Source organism: Salvelinus alpinus, chromosome 23, assembly GCF_045679555.1.
Source record: "Salvelinus alpinus chromosome 23, SLU_Salpinus.1, whole genome shotgun sequence".
In the NCBI taxonomy this organism is placed as follows: Eukaryota; Metazoa; Chordata; class Actinopteri; order Salmoniformes; family Salmonidae; genus Salvelinus; species Salvelinus alpinus.
This window is the reverse complement of record NC_092108.1, coordinates 36,653,355-36,674,028: the sequence shown is the minus strand read 5'-3', so window position 1 is coordinate 36,674,028 and position 20,674 is coordinate 36,653,355. Positions and strand designations below refer to the sequence as shown.

The following is a 20,674-nucleotide window of genomic DNA, read 5'->3' as shown; positions in this document are numbered from 1 at the left end:
TGCTTCTAGTTTGACCAGCTGTTTTTGCAACTGATATTTTTGAATTCGGTTGTCATATTGGCAGGTTTGCTAGCATTTTTTTTTTTTTTTACCTAGCTTCGTGTTTGATGTGCAATCTCTTCGTAATTAACAGTCAATGTTGACGAGTGTCCTGACGAGAACGCAAACTTTTCTAACTATGCCAGGCAAAAATCTGGCATTATTAACTCATTGTTACGGATGTATCCAAATGAATGTCAATAGAAAACAGCTACTTTATTTTTCTGGCTGCAGAGGTCGCAACTGTGTAGCCGTAGCTAGTTGGCTAGCTAGCAGCACGCAAGGGATATGAACGTTGCCACTGAGCATGGCACCGTAACATAAAGAACAAAACGACTGGGTCGCGTCTGTCAATATCGAACTAACCAAAAGATGATAAAATATGAATTCGCTTAACGGACGTTGCGTCGTCCATTATTTCCAAGGTAATGTAAAAGAAATTCAAACATTTGCCAAAATGCAATTCGCGGCAAAACACCGTTCCAAACAGCGCACCTGATAGTGGTTTCATATGTGACAGATCTGTTAGAAACATAGAAAAAGGAGGAATCTAAAGATGCAACAACTACAGTGCCTTGAGAAAGTATTCAAACCGCTTGACTTTTTCCCACATTGTTGTGTAATAGCATTTAATCAATTTTAAATTCAGGCTAACAAAATGAACACAAGTAATAGCGAATTTCCATGGAGGCTGCTAGCTAGATATGCCAATGAGAGCCAAATAAAATAAACTGCAAAGACAGGAAATTCCGCTCATAAAGTTATACATTTTTATAGATAGGCGCTACCAAATGTCATTTTTGGTGAGTTTGGACATTTACAAGCGAATAGGAACGAGAGACATTGTGCAAATGAAGTGTTTCGACGCATGCTTGTTTGAAAGAAGAACAGTACTGGCGGCTCTGGGGCAGCATGTGTGGGCAACATGCTGTGTGTGGGAGTCTGGAGTTGCTAAGGCAACAGGCCAGCCTGCTCTGCTCATAGAATACAGGCTGAGAACTGAGAGAAGAAAAAAAAACATAAGGAAATCAAGATGGTGGCAGCTGTACAAATTACACATCCAAAGGGCTTTGACTTCTCAAACACGGCAGAAAGCTAAAACAATGAAGACCCCGTCACAAAAAATATAATACATTAGAAATATCTTCCTGCGTTTTGTAAATGCAGATGTAAAATGTTTCTTATTGTAATTTCTGCATCAGTTGTACTCAGATGAGAATTCACCATCAGCAGACCGCGCACTGACCGACGTGTGGCTACTTTTCTCCGGCACTTTTCTCGGAGAAGCCAGACAGCTTTTCTTAGGTAAAACAAAATATTATCTTTGAGCAAAACATTTGGCAATGTAGCTGGCTACATTTATTTATTTAACTAGGCAAGTCAGTTAAGAACAAATTCTTATTTACAATGACGGCCTACACCGGCCAAACCCGGACGACACTGGGCCAATTGTGGGATTATGGGACTCCCAATCACAGCCGGTTTTGATACAGCCTGGATTCAAAGCAGGGTGTCTGTAGTGACATGCAGAGCCCCCTACATTCTTTCTATGATAAACAGAAATATGATGGCCATGCATCGACCTTGCTTTTTCATTGCAAGCTCATTTACTTGAAGCGTTCCACTTCTGTTGTCATCTGACGAAAATTAAGCTATTTTCTGGCAAATGTGTTGCACTAATGTATTTTCTGTTTAGGAAAACTATAGTTGCACGACCCTGATCACTCTATTGAAGCAAAAAAAGAATAAGAATTAAATAAATTACCATTTTCCATTATAAAACACGACCTGTCAATATACAGCTGGGCTCACCTACACCCACTATCTACAGTTGTGCCATTTACAAACAAACATGTGATGGGCTCAACTGTTCTGGGGAACTACGGTAAGCTTCATTATGTGACAGGTGAAATGTAGAACGCAATCTACTTTATCTCCTAACGTATTGCACAAGTTGACTACAGGCATTTACTTAAAAAGTACCTTCAAATATAAAATCTATTGAAAAACTTAAAATAGTTAACGGTATTGAAAAACCATCCCATGGCTATTTCCAAATACCCCGGTATACTGCCCAAGCCTAATGGCAAGACCTGAAAATGGTTGTCTAGCAATGATCGACAAACAATGACAGAGCTTGAAGAATTTTGAAAATATTCTTAAATGAAACGCAGCAATTTCAACGATTTGTACGGTGTTACAGATCATAAGGAAATCAGTCAAGTGTATAAATAAATTAGGCCCTAATCTATGGATTTCACATGACTGGGGAGGGGCGCAGCCATGGGTGGGGATAGGCCCACCCACTTGGGAGCCAGGCCCAGCCAATCAGAATGAGTTTATCCCCACAAAAGGGCTTTTTTCCATCAGCTGTCTGGGTGGCTGGTCTCAGGCGATCCCGCAGGTGAAGAAACCGGATATGGAGGTCCTGGGCTGGCGTGGTTATACATGGTGTGCGGTTGAGAGGCCGTTTGGAAGTACTACCAAATCCTCTAAAACGACGGAGGAAGCTTATGGTAGAGAACAATTCTGTGGCAACAGCTCTGGTGGACATTCCTGCAGTCAGCATGCCAATAGCACACTCCCTCAAATCTTGAGACATCTGAGGCATTGTGTTATTACAAAACTGCACATTTTAGTGTCCTATTATTGTCCCCAGCAAAGTGCACCTATGTAATGATCATACTATTTAATCAGCTTCTTGATATGCCACACCTGTCAGTTGGATTATCTTGGCAAAGGAGAAATGTTCAGTCACAGGGATATGAACAAATTTGTGTAACATAATTTGAGATTAATAAACTTCAGTTTATGAAACCAACACTTCACATGTTGCACTTATATTTTTGTTCAGTATAAAAAATATTGAGAAAAGGGGAGGGGTGTGTGGCGAATATATAAAAGACAAGTCTCTCCAGAATGGCTAAGCTGTCTCCTGACAATTCTTGCGCATTCATTGTGTGACGTGTTAGCCTTTAGATTAAAAAACAAACTAATCAATTCCCATGACATACTGTATGTCAGCAGTAGTAAATGTACCATTAATACTAGTGATGCACCGATATGACATTTTTGGCCCATACCAATATCCGATATTTTCTTTACAAAAAAAAACCTGATACCGATAACTGATATTTGCAGCCTTTTAAGTATTCTAGTACAGTTAACACACACGGTCTAAGGCACTGCATCTCAGTGCAAGAGGCATCACTACAGTCCCTGGTTTGAATCCAGGCTGTATCACATCCGGACGTGATTGGGAGTCCCATAGGGCTGCGCACAATTGACCCAACGTCGTCCGGGTTTGGCCGTCATTGTAAATAAGAATTTGTTCTTAACCGACTTTCCTAGTTAAATAAAGGCTACACACACCAATTTTACCAAAAAGTTATTTTGATGGCATTTACGTACGTCCCCATATCCAGAAAAACAATCAAAACCTATTTCTTTCACTTACTTGCTGTGCTGTTTCGTTGTTAATTTGTTCAGTCGTTTCATTCTAAACCAGGATTTCTATGTAACGCCCTTTGGGTCTTTGCGTGTCCAAAAAGATGCACGTCAAATAACACAATTTGACTTGTCAAATAAGCTTGTTGACCAATCTGGACCTGAATATGACTGCACGTCACATAATTTAACGTGTTCCAAAACAATGTACGTAGTTATCTCTTACATTGATTACACTATCACTCGTATTTCATATGTCACAACGATTCATCGATAAGTATGCTATGACGCTGTTGAAGTTGTCTTGCTATGACGCTGCTATGATGCTGGTAAAGTTAAAAATCTAGCTAGCTCATGGATGCAAACAACGTTCTTCCCCAAAAACATGACAAAACAACATCTGTTTCAGTAGCTATAGTTAGCTATCTTACTATATAGCTGGTGTCATCATCTAAAATAACCCTAATTTGTAAGACAGTTCTTATTTGATTAATGGTGGATGGATGCATCTATGTGAAGCTAGCCACAATAGGGATTAGCCACAATGGTCTTTGCGGTTAGCCTTCAAAATAAAAGTATGGCATAATTCTACTATTTGTATTAATTTGCGACACTGTCAATGACATACTTTTACTTAGAAGGAAAACCGCAAATTCCACTATTTTGCCTAATCCTTATTGTGGCTAGCTTCACAACACATAACCCGGTCCCGGTCGAGCCTCACTAGCCAGATGAAGCTAGCTGGCTGCTTATAAGGTTAGCTTTGGGTAACAGGGTTAAGTAGCTGGCTAGCTATTTAATTTCATGAACTGATGTTCAATTTCAATAGGCGAACAACAAGTGGCAACCTAGCTAATACTTACTCACAAGGATTCCTAAATCAATAATGAAAGAATAATGAAAATGACTGCAGTTTCTACTGGCCATTGTTTCAGGCTGGTTGTATTGGTGCTAGCTAGGTACCAAGCTAAAGCTAGCTAGCAACCCCAGAAGTTGCGGTCGAACAAATTATGCTTTATTAACAATGCAGTATTGTAAACACATCGCTTGTGGCCAGTGTTTGCAGACTCTTCGTACAGCTTTGACAGTGCTACTGTATCTTTTTTGAAAGAAAGACCCAAACGGCGTTCCATAATATGTATGTCGTGAAGCTAATAGCAGTGACGCTATTACTGTGCAACTCCGGTAGGGCAACATCTGAAAAATAGCGCACTTGGTAATGTGTACCGGTGCTCGACCAGTCACAAAAGCCAACATCACCCACGACAGAACGGTTGATTGTCAAGGGCAATGAATTCCATTATCTTGGCTTTAATGGATTTCGCCTTTGAGTTGTCTCGCTGAAATGTTCTTACTCTTTCAAATGACTGCTCGACTTGTTGACTGCTCGATCAACACAGCAGACGTTGTGGGCTAGGTTAGGAATGCTGTGTTGCACGTGTATCGCAAAATTTTACGTGGCGTCATTAGTCATGTTCCAACGTTATATAGGTATGCAGGTCAGTTTGACATCGGCGTTAAACTAGACATCGGCCAATACCGACGTTGACATTTTTAGCTAATATCGGCCGATTCCGATATGTTCACCGATATATCGTGCATCCCTAGTTAATACTTGTAATTTAGTCGCATTCATTTCTGTTAATGCATGTATTAGTTATTTTCAGTGGTCATTCTTGGAGTGGAAACGTTGTTTACAGAGTTCACAACCTGCTACACTTGTGAGAAACAAGTTTTGGTTTATTTCATCATAACCATAATTTACAAGATGTCAATTTTTTAATTGTCTTTTGTTTGGAATGCTCCATTTGAGCAATGAGCATGTGGCTGGTTTCTCTGTCCTGATAATGTTGAGGGAACATGCATGTTAGTACCTGGCCTGCTGCGTGGAAAAGTGTTTTTAACCTGTCTATTATTTATTTATTTTGCGAATTATAATATATTAAAACTAGAGTGCCTCAAAGTAAGCGATTAGAAAAATCTTCCCTCGATAATCACCAATCCTCAGTGTGCAAAAGCAATGGAAGTTATAGTCCTACAGGCTATGAATTCCATGCTTTCATTTCTTTAGCCGCCAATGGATCACGGTGTGTCCATATGACAGAGGCTGGTGATCTCGCATTAGTTTACTTAACTTTCAGATTATAATTTTAATTGAGATCATGATTAACCACATGACAATGATTGACAAACATGCGCATATAAAAATCATAACTGGCACGCAGAATGGTAGGATAAATTGTAAGCCTCCCAAACGTGAAACTTACGCGCCACCTATGACGTGTTTATAAAAGAATTGCCTCCACGTTTCCATGGTGGGATTTTGCCTATAAGCTACTTTGAAGCAAGGTAAGACATGCCTCATAATACGAAAAAAAACATTAAAGTTACAAACTAAGAATGTTTTCAAAATGCATACTGCCTCCAGCTCACATTATAAAGTGGTGGGTGATGCGCTGATAGCATGTTGCCTGCGCGTGAATGGGCAGCACGCTTCAATTACCAGATAAGAAATAAAGAGAGCTATTTTTAAATTGTGCACCAAAACTGTTCACGCGATTGCACTTAGAATTGTTGCGCAATGAATAGGCTTACAAAAACACATTTTACTCCAGAAACAACCAGCTGAAAATAGGCTCTGTATGCTTTATGTAATAGTTGTGTTGGATAAAGATACATGATGACTAGCGAAAATACACAGGCCAATTGAATTCCACTAAATTATGCAAATTAAATCTATAGACATAAGCATGACTGTTAAATCCATTTCCATCAACTAATAAAAAGCCTTACTTTGCCTTTTGGAAGGCAGAATTGGTATATGACTGTCTTAACCCTCTAGAGTCTAAGCCGGGTGAGTGGGGGGAGGAGGAATTGGAATTGTTTTATGATGCTATTAGCCAATAGACATGCATTGAATAACAGATTCACTAAATGGAACAGATAGTCGCCCCCAAAAAATCTAAAAGGAAGTTTGTTCTGAAGTGTCTGTCCTTTTTCTGAGATATAAGACAGATCAGGAAACTAATAACTACGTATTTATCCCCTTATTTTAGGCACTGAACTATCTCCATATATACTTCCATTAAAAAAAATTAAACTGGTACCGAGGACCAGTCTTGAGGGCATCCTAGAGCAAAACAGAGAACTTTGTAGGCAAAACCATTCGGACGCTACAGATGTTTTGTGAGAAGACCAATTTTCGGGATGTCTAATGGTCTGACAAACACCCCTCTACCTTCAACACAGATGCGGAAGGGCGATATCTGCAAATGCAGTGGATTGAGACGCAGCCCATGCAACAACAAAAAAGTCTTGCTTAGGCAGATTTTGATGGGGCTTTTTTTGATTATGTTAATTAGAATTCCACAGGGCCACAGAATTGTAGGCTAAGGGTTAAAGGATAACAGTTCATAAGCAGTCATGCATGCGTGGCGGTGAAACCATTTTACACCTGTTATCGGTAGCACTACCGCAGAGATTGTGGACATGTAGCCTATTGCACAACACATTCCAGGTGAAGGAGGTCAGAGCAGTAAGAAACTGGTGGTCTGCCAACATCTGTGTGTTCCAAAGAAAACTGGCACTCAGACAAATCAACAGATCCCACCAATTCCCTCTGCACCCTGTCTCAGACAATGACCCGGTGATGGTGAGTTCACGCAACAAACACTGGCTGTCTGGGCTGACACACAGTTCACACCTGTAGAAGGAAGAACTAGGGAGTCCCTGCCCTCCTGTTCTACACCCACTAATCATAACTCAGGAGAATTCCACTGTGGTAAACCAAAGACATCACAAAATAAAAGGTAACCATGTATGGTAGACGTCTGTCCAACTGCTGTGCATAAAAGTGTTACCAAAAGTTGAGAAGCTAGGTTGAAAAAGTCTAATGTGCAATCAAGTAGAAGGCAGACATAGTATTAAAGCTAGAACATCCATTCCCCACCCCAACCAAAACACCCTCCATGAAAATAACTTAGTGACATAAGGTGGATACCACACTCATCTCGTTTCCCATGCCAGTTACTGAGAAGCTGTCACTTGCCTGACAGCTCCTCTGACAATGTGCGCAGTATTCTACATAAACAAATCACTCCTATCTTTGCGTGCCTCTTACGCAATACTAGTGCTGCACAGCATAACAAAAACTTCAGTACTTCTTAGATACTAGAATGTGAAAAACTGTCCGGTACAAGAACGTTACTTTCAGGACTTCTGTCAAATGTGTCTCACTGATCAAGCATATATATCAGTGCAGCCAACCCCTTATAATAGCATGCACCATGACTGCTCCACTTACTCATTGCTAGCCTGCACTGGGAGTCTTGGCTGCATCATGTTAGCTCCCAACTCATGCTGCAGATAAATTAATACACTTGAATAAAGCAACAAAGCATGTAGAAATGTTTAAACTTAATTACTGTTTGCAAAACAATGTCCATTGATTGAAGTCCACCTGTGGGAAATTCAATTGATTGGACATGATTTGGAAAGGCACACACGTCTGTAAGGTCTCACAGTTGACAGTGCATGTCAGAGCAAAAACCAAGCCATGAAGTCAAAGGAATTGTCCGTAGAGCGAGACAGGATTGTGTCGAGGCACAGATCTGGGGAAGGGTACCAAAACATTTCTGCAGTATTGAAGGTCCCCAAGAACACAGTGACCCCCATCATTCTTAAAACGGAAGAAGTTTGTAACCACCAAGACTCTTCCTAGAGCTAACTGCCTGGCCAAACTGAGTAATCGGGGGAGAAGGGCCTTGGTCAGGGAGGGAACCAAGAACCCGATGGTCACTGACAGAGCTACAGAGTTCCTCTGTGGAGATGGGAGAACGTTCCAGAAGGACAACTATCTCTGCAGCACTCCACCAAATCAGGCAGAGCAGCCAGACGGAAGCCATTCCTTAGAAAAAGGCACATGACAGCCCACTTGGATTTTGCCTAAAATGCACCTAAAGGACTGACCATGAGAAACAATAATTTCTGCTCTGGTGAAACCAAGATTGAACTCTTTGGCCTGAATGCCAAGCGTCATGTCTGGAGGAAACCTGGCACCATCCCTACGGTGAAGCATGGTGGTGGCAGCACCATGCTGTGGGGATATTTTTCAGCGGCATGGACTGGGAGACTAGTCAGGATTGAGGGAAAGATGAGCGGAGCCAAGCACAGCCAAGCACTTTGATGAAAACCTGCTCCAGAGCGCTCAGGACCTCAGACCGGGGTGAAGGTTCACCTTCCAGCAAGACAATGACCCAGAGCCCGGACAAACATCTCTGGAGAGACCTGAAAATAGCTGTGCAACAACGCTCCCCATCCAACCTGACAGAGCTTGAGAGGGTCTGCAGAGAGGAATGGGAGAAACTCCACAAATACAGGTGTTCCAAGCTTGTAGCGTCATACCCAATAAGTCTCTAGGCTTTAAATCGCTGCCAAAGGTGCTTCAAAGTACTGAGTAAAGGGTCTGAATACTTATGTAAATGTGTCCGTTTTTTTTAAAGAAATTTGCAAAAAGGTCTAAAAACCTGTTTTTGCTTTGTCATTATGTGGTAGTGTGTGTAGATGAGGGAGTCAAACTTTTTAATCAATTTCAGAATAAGGCAGTAACGTCAAGGTGCCTGAGTCCTTTCCGAATGCACTGTATGCAAACCATAACACAAAATGAAGCTGATTGCAAAGCTGACTACCACCAAAATCTTTTTTCATTCAATTATTTGGTCTCTCCCTCTCACATGTCTCCCAAAGATGCTCTATGGAGAGAAATAGTAATGGCGACTTTTTGTAGGCACCAACTCCGCCATGGTTCGTTGGACAAAGACTTGGCGGAAAATGTATGGCATTCTTGGATAACCGCCGAAAATAAGTGATAAACATGGGCTTAGGAGATGTAGGTTTTTATATTAGAGAATGTTCATCAGCTAATGTTACTTTGTGAATTGAAGAATTTGTGTTATATATATATTTTTATAAAACAAAGGTGTCATAATTCATAAAAAGGTCATGTTAATAACCTCTGCGGGATCGGTGTCCCATCCACAGGACGGTTGAGCTAACGTAGGCTAATGTGATTAGCATGAGGTTGTAAGCAACAACAAAAAATCCCAGGACATAGACATATCTGATATGGACAGAAAGCCTAGATTAAATTAGACAGTGCAGGTAAATTATTTTTACAGTAGCTATTAAAGTGAAAGAATACCATGCTATTGTTTGAGGAGAGTGCACAATTATGAACTTGAAAATGTATTAATAAACCAATTAGGCACATTTGGGCAGTCTTGATACAAAATGTTGAACAGAGATGCAATGGTTCATTGGATTAGTCTAAAACTTTGCACATACACTGCTGCCATCTAGTGGCCAAAATCTAAATTGTGCTTGGGCTGGAATAATATATTATGGTCTTTCTCTTGCATTTCGAAGATGGTATTATCTTTTACCAGATCAAATGTGTTATATTCTCAAACATTAATTTCACATTTCCAGAAACTTCAAAGTGTTACCTTTCAAATTGTACCAAGAATTTGCATATCCTTGCTTCAGGTCCTGAGCTATAGGCAGTTAGATATGGGTGTCATTTTTAGGCAAAAATTTGAAAAAAGGGTCGGATCCTTAAAACCTCTTGAGGTTTTTAACTGACTGGTATTATCTCAGAACAAAACGTATAACATCGCCTAAGCCTGTATTAACTTTAGACCTTATTTTCGGCATTCATTCCAAAAACCTATTCTTTCCCCATTATGATGGCTGAACGAACCAGATCTAACACATTTCCGGGTTATAGGACTACAAGCTAGTTAGCTCTACTGAATCCGACGGGCCCACCCCTCTTGCCTTGACGTCATTACTGGTTAGAGACAGCGCACATTTTTTCCCCTATGCAAATGTTGATCATTTCAATTAAATAAGTCCAAAATATAATGGAAATCGATTTTTCTACAGACATCAGCAAAAACAAGCTCAATTACTCAATGCATGCCCATACTCATATTGAATACGCATTCACCTATACAGTGATCCCTCGCCACTTCGCGGTTCACTTATCGCGGATTCGCTATTTCGCGGATTTTCATAATGCATTTTTTATTTTTTTTTGGTGCATTGTGCTCTGCATTCTGATTCGCTAAAAACTCACTCCCGCTTCTTGTATCAAAACATGCTACGAATTGTGCTATCATTTTGTCGTCTCGTGCAGTTATGTGTACGTACATAAAACAGCTTGGCAAATTTACATTAAGTTGGCCAGGAAGGAAGGAAGGACTAACGCTTGGTCGCTTAGCAACCATGGTGCGAATGGCCACTGAACTTAAGCGAGTAGCTGAGGAATGGGACCCTTTGATGAGCCGTTCATTACAGTTCTCCAACGTAATCGATGGTGGCATGTCGGTGTACAAGGATCTTTTTGCAAAGAAGAAAAAAGAGCGACAACAGCTGCCTATCACTATGCTCTTCTCCCGAACAAACACACCTGCACCGCGGGCTTCAGAAGAAGAGAACACTGCAGAGCGCAGTCAGGATGCAGCGGCCCAGTCTGAAGAGCAGTGAAACGGCCTACACGTGAGTCACTGTATTTGTATACATGTAATAGTTGCTAATTGTAAAAAAAAAAGAAGTTTTCTATTTCGCGGATTTCACTTATCGCGGGTCATTTTCGGAACGTAACCCCCGCGATAAACGAGGGATTACTGTACTGTGGCTAGGCCTATGCTACATCTTGAATTACCCAGTTTATCAATAAAGATTTATCATTCAGAAAATTACTACCATTATGTAGTTAGATTGACAAACAAAATCAAATTGATTGTATGTGATTCATTAATGCATACATGGCTGTCAGAAGCAATAGAGCAGAGCAGTAGCATAGTTTATGTCTGCAACAAATGCCATTCTGCGAATGGATAATATGCCTTTTTTTTTTTTACTGCGGTATCTTGATGGTATCAAGTATTGTGATACTAAACCTGGTATCGAAATCCAAATTCTGTTATGGTGACAACACAGTACATTTCAGTTGACTGGAGTGGAGACTTAAAGAGTACCACGGTATGAGTCATAATACTTGTAAAACCTAGCAGCCATTGGAACCATTTCACTGTTGGACCACTAGGTTGTATGGGTATTATGACACCTCCACTGTGGGGCTCTAATTGTTAAGGGGCCCCCTTGCTGGGACTCCTACTGTGCTCTGCATGCCACTAGTTTACTACAGCTGTGGTGGCTGCCTAACACACAGAACCTCTGGCTGACACCAAGCCTCAGAGAGCAATAAGATACATTGTGTCACAGAGAAATGTCAAGAAGATATGTCCTGGCCTCCCATAAATAAATTAACACATTCAAGTCAAAATGTGCAATTAATGAAAACAGGTCTGCAGGGAGAGGGGGAGCATCGCACCTTAATTATAGCTTCAGACACACAGAAGGCTAGCTGAGGAACACTCAACTCCGTTCTCTTATATTGAGGCGGAGTTGAGTTTTGACAACTGGTCGCGGGATTTGCTAGCAACATTGAGTTACCATCAGCCGATTCTTATTAAAATGTCAATTCTGAAAACGCTTACCTGAACCTCCTGTACAACTGTGATCCTTCTGCAGGGTGGTGAAATTAATACTTTTAATAAAAAAAACTTTTAGCGAGATTCAATTGGGTATGTGCTATCTGGAATCCTTGGGACGCCCCCCACTGAAGTTTACATTTTAAATGATTAGGGTAGGGGATGTGGGTGTCCCAGAGTTCCCGGATTACACTAGCCGATTCAATTGAGTTGAGCAACACAAATTAAGAAAAAAGTCCGTGGTTGTATTCGATAAAGTTTTTATTTAACGTATGAATTTTAAGCACACGCAGAATGACTGCAGTTGAACAGAACAGACACAGAATACATTTTTACAAGAATCAACATTTTTACAAGAATCGACTGATGGTGGTGACTCAATGTCGTTGCAAGCAAATTGACCAGTTATCAAAACTCAACTCAAGCCTCGATATAAGGACGGAGCTGCGTGTTCTTCAGCTAACAGAAGGCTAAACCATTGAAATGGATTGACAGAAAATTCCAACGGTCATTAAATAAGGGGCCATGTTTCAACTGAAGCACGGCATGTATATAAATACAATATAACATGTTTTTAAAAAGCAGGCTATACAAGTTTCACTGAATTGTAAACACAGACATGGCCCAAGAGGCATGATTTCTTGTTTTTGATAATTATTTGTGTACTTATTTGACATCTTTGCTGCACTGTTAGGAGCTAGTAACAAACATTTCTCTGCACCCGCTATAATATCTGTTAAACTGTGTACACGACCACTAAACTTTGATTTGATAACCAAAACACAGAGACTGACATGTAATTTTGACAGGTACAAACGTCCACACCATAACAAGGCCACGTGCGTAGACAACACTCTAGACACATGAAACCTTGGGGCGAAAGCCAAATAATAGCCTAGGCGGCAAGACAAATACACATTGTAATCACCCAATCATAAGTTAATTGAAAGTAAAGCAAAACAGTGCACCAATGAGTGATTGCTCATTCGTTGGCTAATACTTCAACATGACCAGAGTATGCGAGTCAATAAACAATACTGTAACGACCCTCTGGGTTTATAAAGGGTTCGAGACCTGCTCCCTGCTGTTTCATTACAATACATAATTTGAGTGCACACTTAGCTAGCTTTGTTTTATCTAAAAACACGGACCTTTCCTACTCAAGGCATGCAATGTTTAAATTTTTCCGCCAGTATCGTCTTCACACAGGCACATAAAGAATTTCTGATCATTAGCTCCCCCTTGCACCGGTCCTTTGCCATTACGCCAACAGATAAGGCACATCCCAAAGACACACAACAAAATGTCGGATTCATGGGAGTCACGTGATTCCTTTGTACTTAGAAAATCTCCTCCAGCGAAAATAACCAACTAAAACCAGAATATTGAATAATATATATAAATAATTAATCATTGGTTAACTGGAAAATGTATCCACTTATTGTTAACACTGCATCTACACCACATTTTCGTCGTGTTTTAAAAAAAAAATAATAATTGGCGGCCATTTTGTGTAAACATGCGCAGAAAAAAAGAGGAGCGCCTCAAAATATAAAAATAAGGATAAATGTTTATTTGCAAATTTTCGAACTATAAAACATACCGATTCCTCTTCTTTCTCCATCCCCGTCGGCATTTGCGGCACTGCCCGGTTAATAGATGCATATTCGTGCAGGTCGGGTAAATCCTCACATCGGAAGACGGGTAGTGGCTTGGAAGCGTCCAGCGCCCGTGCCCGAAACGACAATTTACTCATTTTTTAAAATTCGAGATGCAACATAAATCTATCCGATCTCCTTAAATTCACATCGGTTTCGAGTTGAGCTTTCATGGATGATTCTGTGCGGTTATTCTGACATCTACGGTTCGACTGATTAACGCTAAAGTTAGGGCGTCGCGAACGGAGCCGGGAAGGCCCGGATCTTGATCGCTCTATTTCGGTATTTTTTTCAGAGGCTTCCCTGTCTATCGGTCGTTCAGTACGCCATGGCCAACATGGCGGACATTAAAAACTCTTTAACGCTCCGTTCGCTCAAAGCAGCCCAACCCACCCATCATCGAACAGCCATTCCCACACGGTCCCGAGCGCGTGCGCGTTCGCAACGGTGGGGGACGTGCCCCCCAAAACTAAAGAAGTCAAATAAAACATTTACATCATTTGGGTAAGTAGCTAACCATTATATGTTTCAGGTTAAATTTGGAATGCAATTACAGAAGGGGCATTGACACTACAACATATTTCGCTGAATGTCCCTAATTGGTTACACTCTAAATAGCCTACATTGCCTTATCATTAGGTCTCTCTTTATGTAGTGTTGTGTGTTTTGTACTATATTTATGGGGTATTTTTTTAATCCCAGGCCCCCATCCCCGCAGGAGGCTTTTGGTAGGCCATAGTTGAATTATTATTATTATTGTCTCTAACATTAGACAGTATATTATCATGCACCTTTTATTCTTCACTGTTGTTCTACATGTGATTTGAACATTGAGGGGGGGCTGTTAGTAAATTTGATTAAATATATTGGGATTTAGTGAATTTGATTAAATATATTGGGATGGGAAGACATGGATGATAACTAACAAACCATACATGATGATGCATTTGCATTACAATGCTCTTCTGGCATGATACCAAATATTTGAAGTTGTTTTGCTGCTCTTAAAAGTTGAAACAAAAATATAAAACCCTTGAGTCATAAACTACTAGTGTTATTTGAAAATAACCAAAGTAAAATATACTAATTGACTAGACTTACTAGTCACTACGGGGAACTGAACAGCTTCTGAAAATATTTTAAAAGTTTGAAAATGTTGCCCTCTTGTGGTGTGATTAACCCTAGAACTGTTGCCCGCTGCAACCTGAACTGTGTGGTCCTCCGTTGACCAGTGTGTAAGTCCTATCGTAATTCAACAGTGGTGGCTGGAAAACATGTTTGATACCATTCCGCTCCAGCCATTACCACAAGCCTGTCCTCGCCAATTAAAGTGCCACCAACCTCGTGTATTTCAAATATTTGCAAATAATAAGAACCTCAAAACAAAGGGTTCTGGTGCTTTAAGTTAGCACGCCTTGTCCAAGCCAGAATGGTCAATAAGGCTACTCTGCTTGACATCAACTCGAAGTCTTCCCACCTTCAGAGTCTAAAGGCTCCTTGATATTGTAGGCACCATGTGTCTCTAATGATGGGGGCTGTGCTTTACTGATTGGTTATCCTGTGCCAAACACCCACAGAGCACACAGCACCCAAGCCCTACCCCCTTCTAATACAACTGTTGGATTTTCAAATAAAGAGGTCTCAACCCCCCCAAAATAATAAACATTTGAGAGAACCAATCAAAGCTCAAGCCAATTTCGTTGTGAATATTGCACCATCAACAGGGTCCTGTCCAGACAAGTGTCACAGCTCTCCTTAGCTGTGTACCATGTGAGTTACATCAGCCATGCTACCATAGGACATGAGTCCATCTCCTGTTTCTGTAGTGTGAGGCAGCTTAATGTACAAGTACACCCCCTGGACAGGATGCTAGTCTCTCTGTGCCTTACCCCAATACCTCATGAATAACAAGCAGAGATGCATCTGGTGCTTTACTAAAGCCCATATTATAAGGTCATTCTCTGGGCTTACCTATAGTAATGGCAGACATCGGGTCTAGCCAGGCTCCAAGAGTTGTAGGTTCCACTTGGCGTCAACCATTACAAAAGACAGCATCATTGGGATCTGAGTGGGAATAAAAAAAACAGCTCATCATTCATTTGTGTTTAATTAAAGGGGTCATCGCGTTGATAGGACTGGGACAGCGCTTCCAATTGCAAAGAGTAACTGAAATCATCAAGTGCCTCCAAGTAGGCGTGCTTGTGTGTATTCATTGCTCAGATTAGAGAGGCAAAACATTGTTTACGCTAGGAACCAAAAAGGGCAAACATAATGAAACAAACGGGGAGGGACCTACAGTGCATTTGGAAAGTTTAGACCCATTCACCCCCCCCAAAAAAAATTACATTACAGCCTTATTCTAAAATGGAATAAGTTAAAATTCCTCAATCTACACACAATACCCCATAATGACAAACCCGAAAACAGGTAGACATTTTTGTAAATGTATTAAATAAAACAGATACCTTATTTACATAAGTATTCAGACCCTTTGCTAAGAGACTCGAAATTGAGCTCAAGTGCATCCTGTTTCCATTTTTCACCTGTGGTAAATTCAATTGATTGGACATGATTTGGAAAGACACACCTGTCTATATAAGGTCCCACAGTTGACAGTGCTTGTCAGAGCAGAAATAAAGCCATGAGGTGAAAGGAATGTGTCGAGGCACAGATCTGGGGAAGGTTACCAAAACATTTCTGCAGCATTCAACGTCCCCAAGAACACAGTGGCCTCCATCATTCTTAAATGAAAGAAGTTTGGAACCACCAAGACTATTCCTAGAGCTAGCCGCCCAGCCAAACTGAGCAATCGGGGGAAAAGGGCTTTGGTCAGGGAGGTGACCAAGAACCCAATGGTCACTCTGACCGAGCACTAGAACTTTCCAGAAGAACCACCATCTCTGCAGCTCTTCACCAATCAGGCCTTTACGGTAGAGTGGCCAGACGGAAGCCACTCCTCAGTAAAAGGCACATGACAGCCCGCTTTGAGTTTGCCAAAAGGCATCTAAAGGACTCTGACAATGAGAAACAATATCGGATTGTTATATTCTCTGTCCTGATGAAACCAAGATTGAACTCTTTGGCCTGAATGCCAAGTCTGGAGGAAACCAGGCACCGCTCATCACCTGGCCAATACCATCCCTACGGCGAAGCATGGTTGTGGCAGCATCATGCTGTGGGGATGTTTTCCAGCATCAGGGACTGGGAGACTAGTCAGGATCGAGGGAAAGAGGAAAGTACAGAGATCCTTGATGAAAACCTGCTCCAGAGTGCTCAGGACCTCAGACTTGGGCGAAGGTTGACCTTCAAACAGGACAATGACCCTAAGCACACAGCCAAGACCACACAGGAGTGGCCCAGCCAGAGCCTGGACTTGAACCCGATCAAACAGCTCTGGAGAGACCTGAAAATAGCTGTGCAGCGACGGTCCCCATCCAACCCGACAGAGCTTGAGGATCTGCAGAGCAGAATGGGCCAAACTCCCCAAATACATGTGTGCCAAGCTTGTAGCATCATACCCAAGAAGACTTAATGCTGTAATCGCTGCCAAACGTGCTTCAACAAAGTTGTGAGTAAAGGGTCTGAATACTTATGTAAATGTGATTTTTAACAAAAAATGTGCAACATTTTCTAAACCCGGTTTGCTTTGTCATTATGGGCTATTGTATGTAGATGAGGGACTTTTTAAAAAAAAATCCACTTTAGAATTAGCCTGTAATCTAACAAAATGTGGAAAAAGTCAAGGGGTCTGAATACTTTCCGAATGCACTGTACCTGCATTTGTCCAATACAAACACATTTTAAACTAAATGCAGGTAGGTCCCTACGCGTTTGTCAACAAAAACTACTTTCTATTGGACAAATGCAGGTAGGTCCCACTCCCACTGGTTCCTAAAGTAAACAGTTTCCATTGCAAAAGGCCCAAACGTTTTGTAACAGAATCCAACTAATGAATACACCCCTGCTCTCTCCCCTGTCCATGTAATCTAACTCAAGACCTAAAAGGCAAAACTGATCCTAAAAATCAGCATTGTCCGATACGCTTCGTGATTATGAGCCCAGGACAAGTCTACCCCATTCAGAGGCTAACTGCTTTAGTGCCTATTGACGATAGTATCTTCTGTTCGGGGGAGTTAAGTTCTGAACGTATCGCTTGCGGTACGGGTTTGGAAACATGAATAATGTATCTTTCGTATCAGCGAGAAATTAAGTTACTACACACACCTTTATTGGGTTAGTGTTTCCACATGGTCATATCTCCATGTTACATTGTTTACGGAAGACATAGGCGGCCACCTGTGCTAATTAGCTCTGAACACCTATGTGTAAACGTAAATGGGGAGGAAGTGTAATTCATCAACTGGAGGCACACAGCTTATGGATGTGTAAAACTGCAACTGTATAAAAGGGGCATATCAGTATATTTCAAAAACTAGTGAAAGCAATAATTGAATAACGTTTCTGAATGTTAACACTGCATTGGAAATGTAGTTCGCATAGCGAATGTAACAGCTGAAAACCCTGCATACGGAGAAGGGTTTTTGAAAGCTAGGACAAGTACTTAAGTAAAAATACTTTAAAGTACTACTTATGTAGGTTTTTTGGTTCTGTACTTTAGCATTATTATTTGACAACTTTCACTTAACTACATTCCTGAGAATGTAAAAAATTAAATAATGTACTTTTTACTCTTTTCCCTGACACCCAAAAGTACTCGTTACATTTTGAATGCTTAAAAGGACAGGAAAATGGTCCAATTCACACACTAATCAAGAGAACGTCCTTGGTCATCCCTACTGCCTCTGATCTGGTGGACTCACTAAACACACATGCTTCGTTTGTAAATGATGTCTGAGTGTTGGAGTGTGCGCCTGGTGATCCATAAATTAAAAAAGAAAATGGTGCCATCTGGTTTGTTTAATAGCAATTATTTACTTTTGATACTTAAGTATATTTAAAACAATACTTTTAGACTTTTACTCAAGTCATATTTTACTGGGTGACTCACTTTTATTTCAGTCATTTTCTATAAAGGTATCTTTACTTTCACTCAAGTAGAATCAGGTACTTTTTCCACCACTGAGGACAAGCCTAGTGTTTTGTCACTGACATCAAGGCCAGGGCTAGTCACTTTAAGTCTGAACAAGCCACTCCACTGATTTCTGTTATTTACCTACATGCCAAACAACTTGGCATTAGTCAACACTTCAAATATGAACGTGCAGTTCCTTTGTAGACCACTGGTAGTTGGTTGGCAGTGTTAGCTATCAAATATTGCCTCCCTTGCCTAGCTAGAACATGACAATTAGTTAGTGGTTATAAACTAATTTACAAAATAATTGTACAGTTAACACCAGATTTAGGTATGACACGTTGCGGTCATGAATTTGGTACGTAACTTAACGTTAACTGGCTTTCTTCCTGACTCTTTGGACTATAAATAATACATTTAGCATTTCGCAAGTCAGAACATTTGAAAGCAAACGACAATTTATAACACCTAAACCAAACCAAAAACGAAAGCTAACCTACTAGCTAAAAATGGAGCTGGCTCGCGATTGTAACGTCAACGTAGCTAGTTACTAGTAGCCTAGCATGCTGATTGACTTGACATCGGTGGTTGGCCAACTTAACAGCCATTCAATTTAATTGCGATAGCTAGCTATCCTACAAACAAGACGATTTTCACACGACAGTTGTTTCGATCAGCTATACAAAGATATCTGAAAAACTTACCGTAAAATTGACTCCAGGAAGGGTGATAACATTTCTGATGATCATGAGTGATTCCCTAAAAGCCAAGGACAGACGCTGGCTTAAGTGTAACGTTATCGTTTTGCAAACGCCATGCAGTAAAATACTCCTGATAAGACGTCATTCAGCTTTTTAAGAAAGCATCGGATTTCTCTTGATCGTATCGGAAAGCCTCTCTCTCCGTCGAACGAATACGTTATTGAGATCAGATAATTATACTTGTTATTTCCAAGAAGATTAGCTAGCAAAACTAGAAGAGAAGTGTTCTTGTTGGGGGTTAACAACTTTGCAATAGAAGACGCAACCTGATTGGTCGGTGGCTGGCACCAATCATCTGTAGAGAGCAATGAGGTAGAGAACACTGGGTTGATGAGCTCACGCTCAAAAACGAGAAAGTTCTATCTGTTGTACACGTTATTCTAAGCCCTCTATTACCTTGGGAATGGACCACCTAACATACAAGATTGAAACAGACGCAGAAACCTAGTCTTTCAATTGCAGTACGGAAATGATTATATTATTTTAATGCTGCCTGCTGGTGCCTGATTGCAGGTTGGGAGTGATGTAAATCTGTACACTACTTACATGTTGATTTAAAATCAGTGAAACAAATTATACAATGTATCATTTACGGGATTAGAATTTTATTCTGTGATGGAACTATTCACAAAACAAACAAAATTAGCCAGAAAGACCCACTAACGTCAGACCTCTTTTGCAAGGGAGACCGTTTAACACAACAAAAAACTAACTTCAACCATTGGGCATTCTCCCAACCTATATTGGAGCCGAGCTTCCAACTCCTGATACCAATGTTCAAACCCACTGTATGCACCAACTGTGTCCTGTGGAAGGGCCTTGTTTCCCCCTCCTAGCTACAGTGGCAGTGCTGATGCCATATGACAAGTATCTACGAATGCTCATTACTCATTAGGCAGTGCAGCATCTGAAAACTGTGGCAGCTGTATTTCTGTTGTTCAGATCAGGAGACACTATCCCGAGATTTATCCGGAGTTGGAAAATGCATGAATTGGCCAAAACAAGACGTGAAATGCATCTGTTAAACTGCAGAAAACATGTGGGTAGCATAAGATGAGTTGAAAGCTGGATCAGAGGCCTAGGCCACAATGAGCCAAACATTCCTTGGCATCTTTCTAACAAAAATAAAGCAAGGACAAATGACAATAATTAACACACACATGCAGCATGTAACAATTTTGG

General features: G+C 40.8%; 2 protein-coding genes across 6 annotated transcripts in view; both read right to left on the bottom strand.

Annotated features, from left to right (window-relative positions):
- LOC139550899 (enhancer of polycomb homolog 1-like) overlaps window positions 1–19,626 on the bottom strand; it is a 41,562-nt gene extending 21,936 nt beyond the window's left edge. For 2 of the 5 annotated variants that reach the window (XM_071362147.1, XM_071362146.1), the window contains exon 1: window positions 13,645–13,939. In XM_071362147.1, the coding sequence (XP_071218248.1) occupies window positions 13,645–13,797 (153 nt within the window). In that variant the 5' untranslated portion in view covers window positions 13,798–13,939. Of the gene's footprint in view, window positions 1–13,644; window positions 14,141–15,670; window positions 15,764–19,435 lie in introns of those variants that run through there. The other 3 variants (XM_071362145.1, XM_071362144.1, XM_071362143.1) reach the window with 3 other exon arrangements.
- Window positions 19,627–20,075: 449 nt separating this feature from the next.
- Window positions 20,076–20,674, bottom strand: part of LOC139550901 (integrin beta-1-like) — a 30,252-nt gene continuing 29,653 nt past the window's right edge. Inside the window, exon 15 of the mRNA XM_071362151.1 lies at window positions 20,076–20,674. This exon is cut by the window's right edge and continues 1,128 nt beyond it. The gene's annotated coding sequence lies outside the window, so the exon portion shown is untranslated.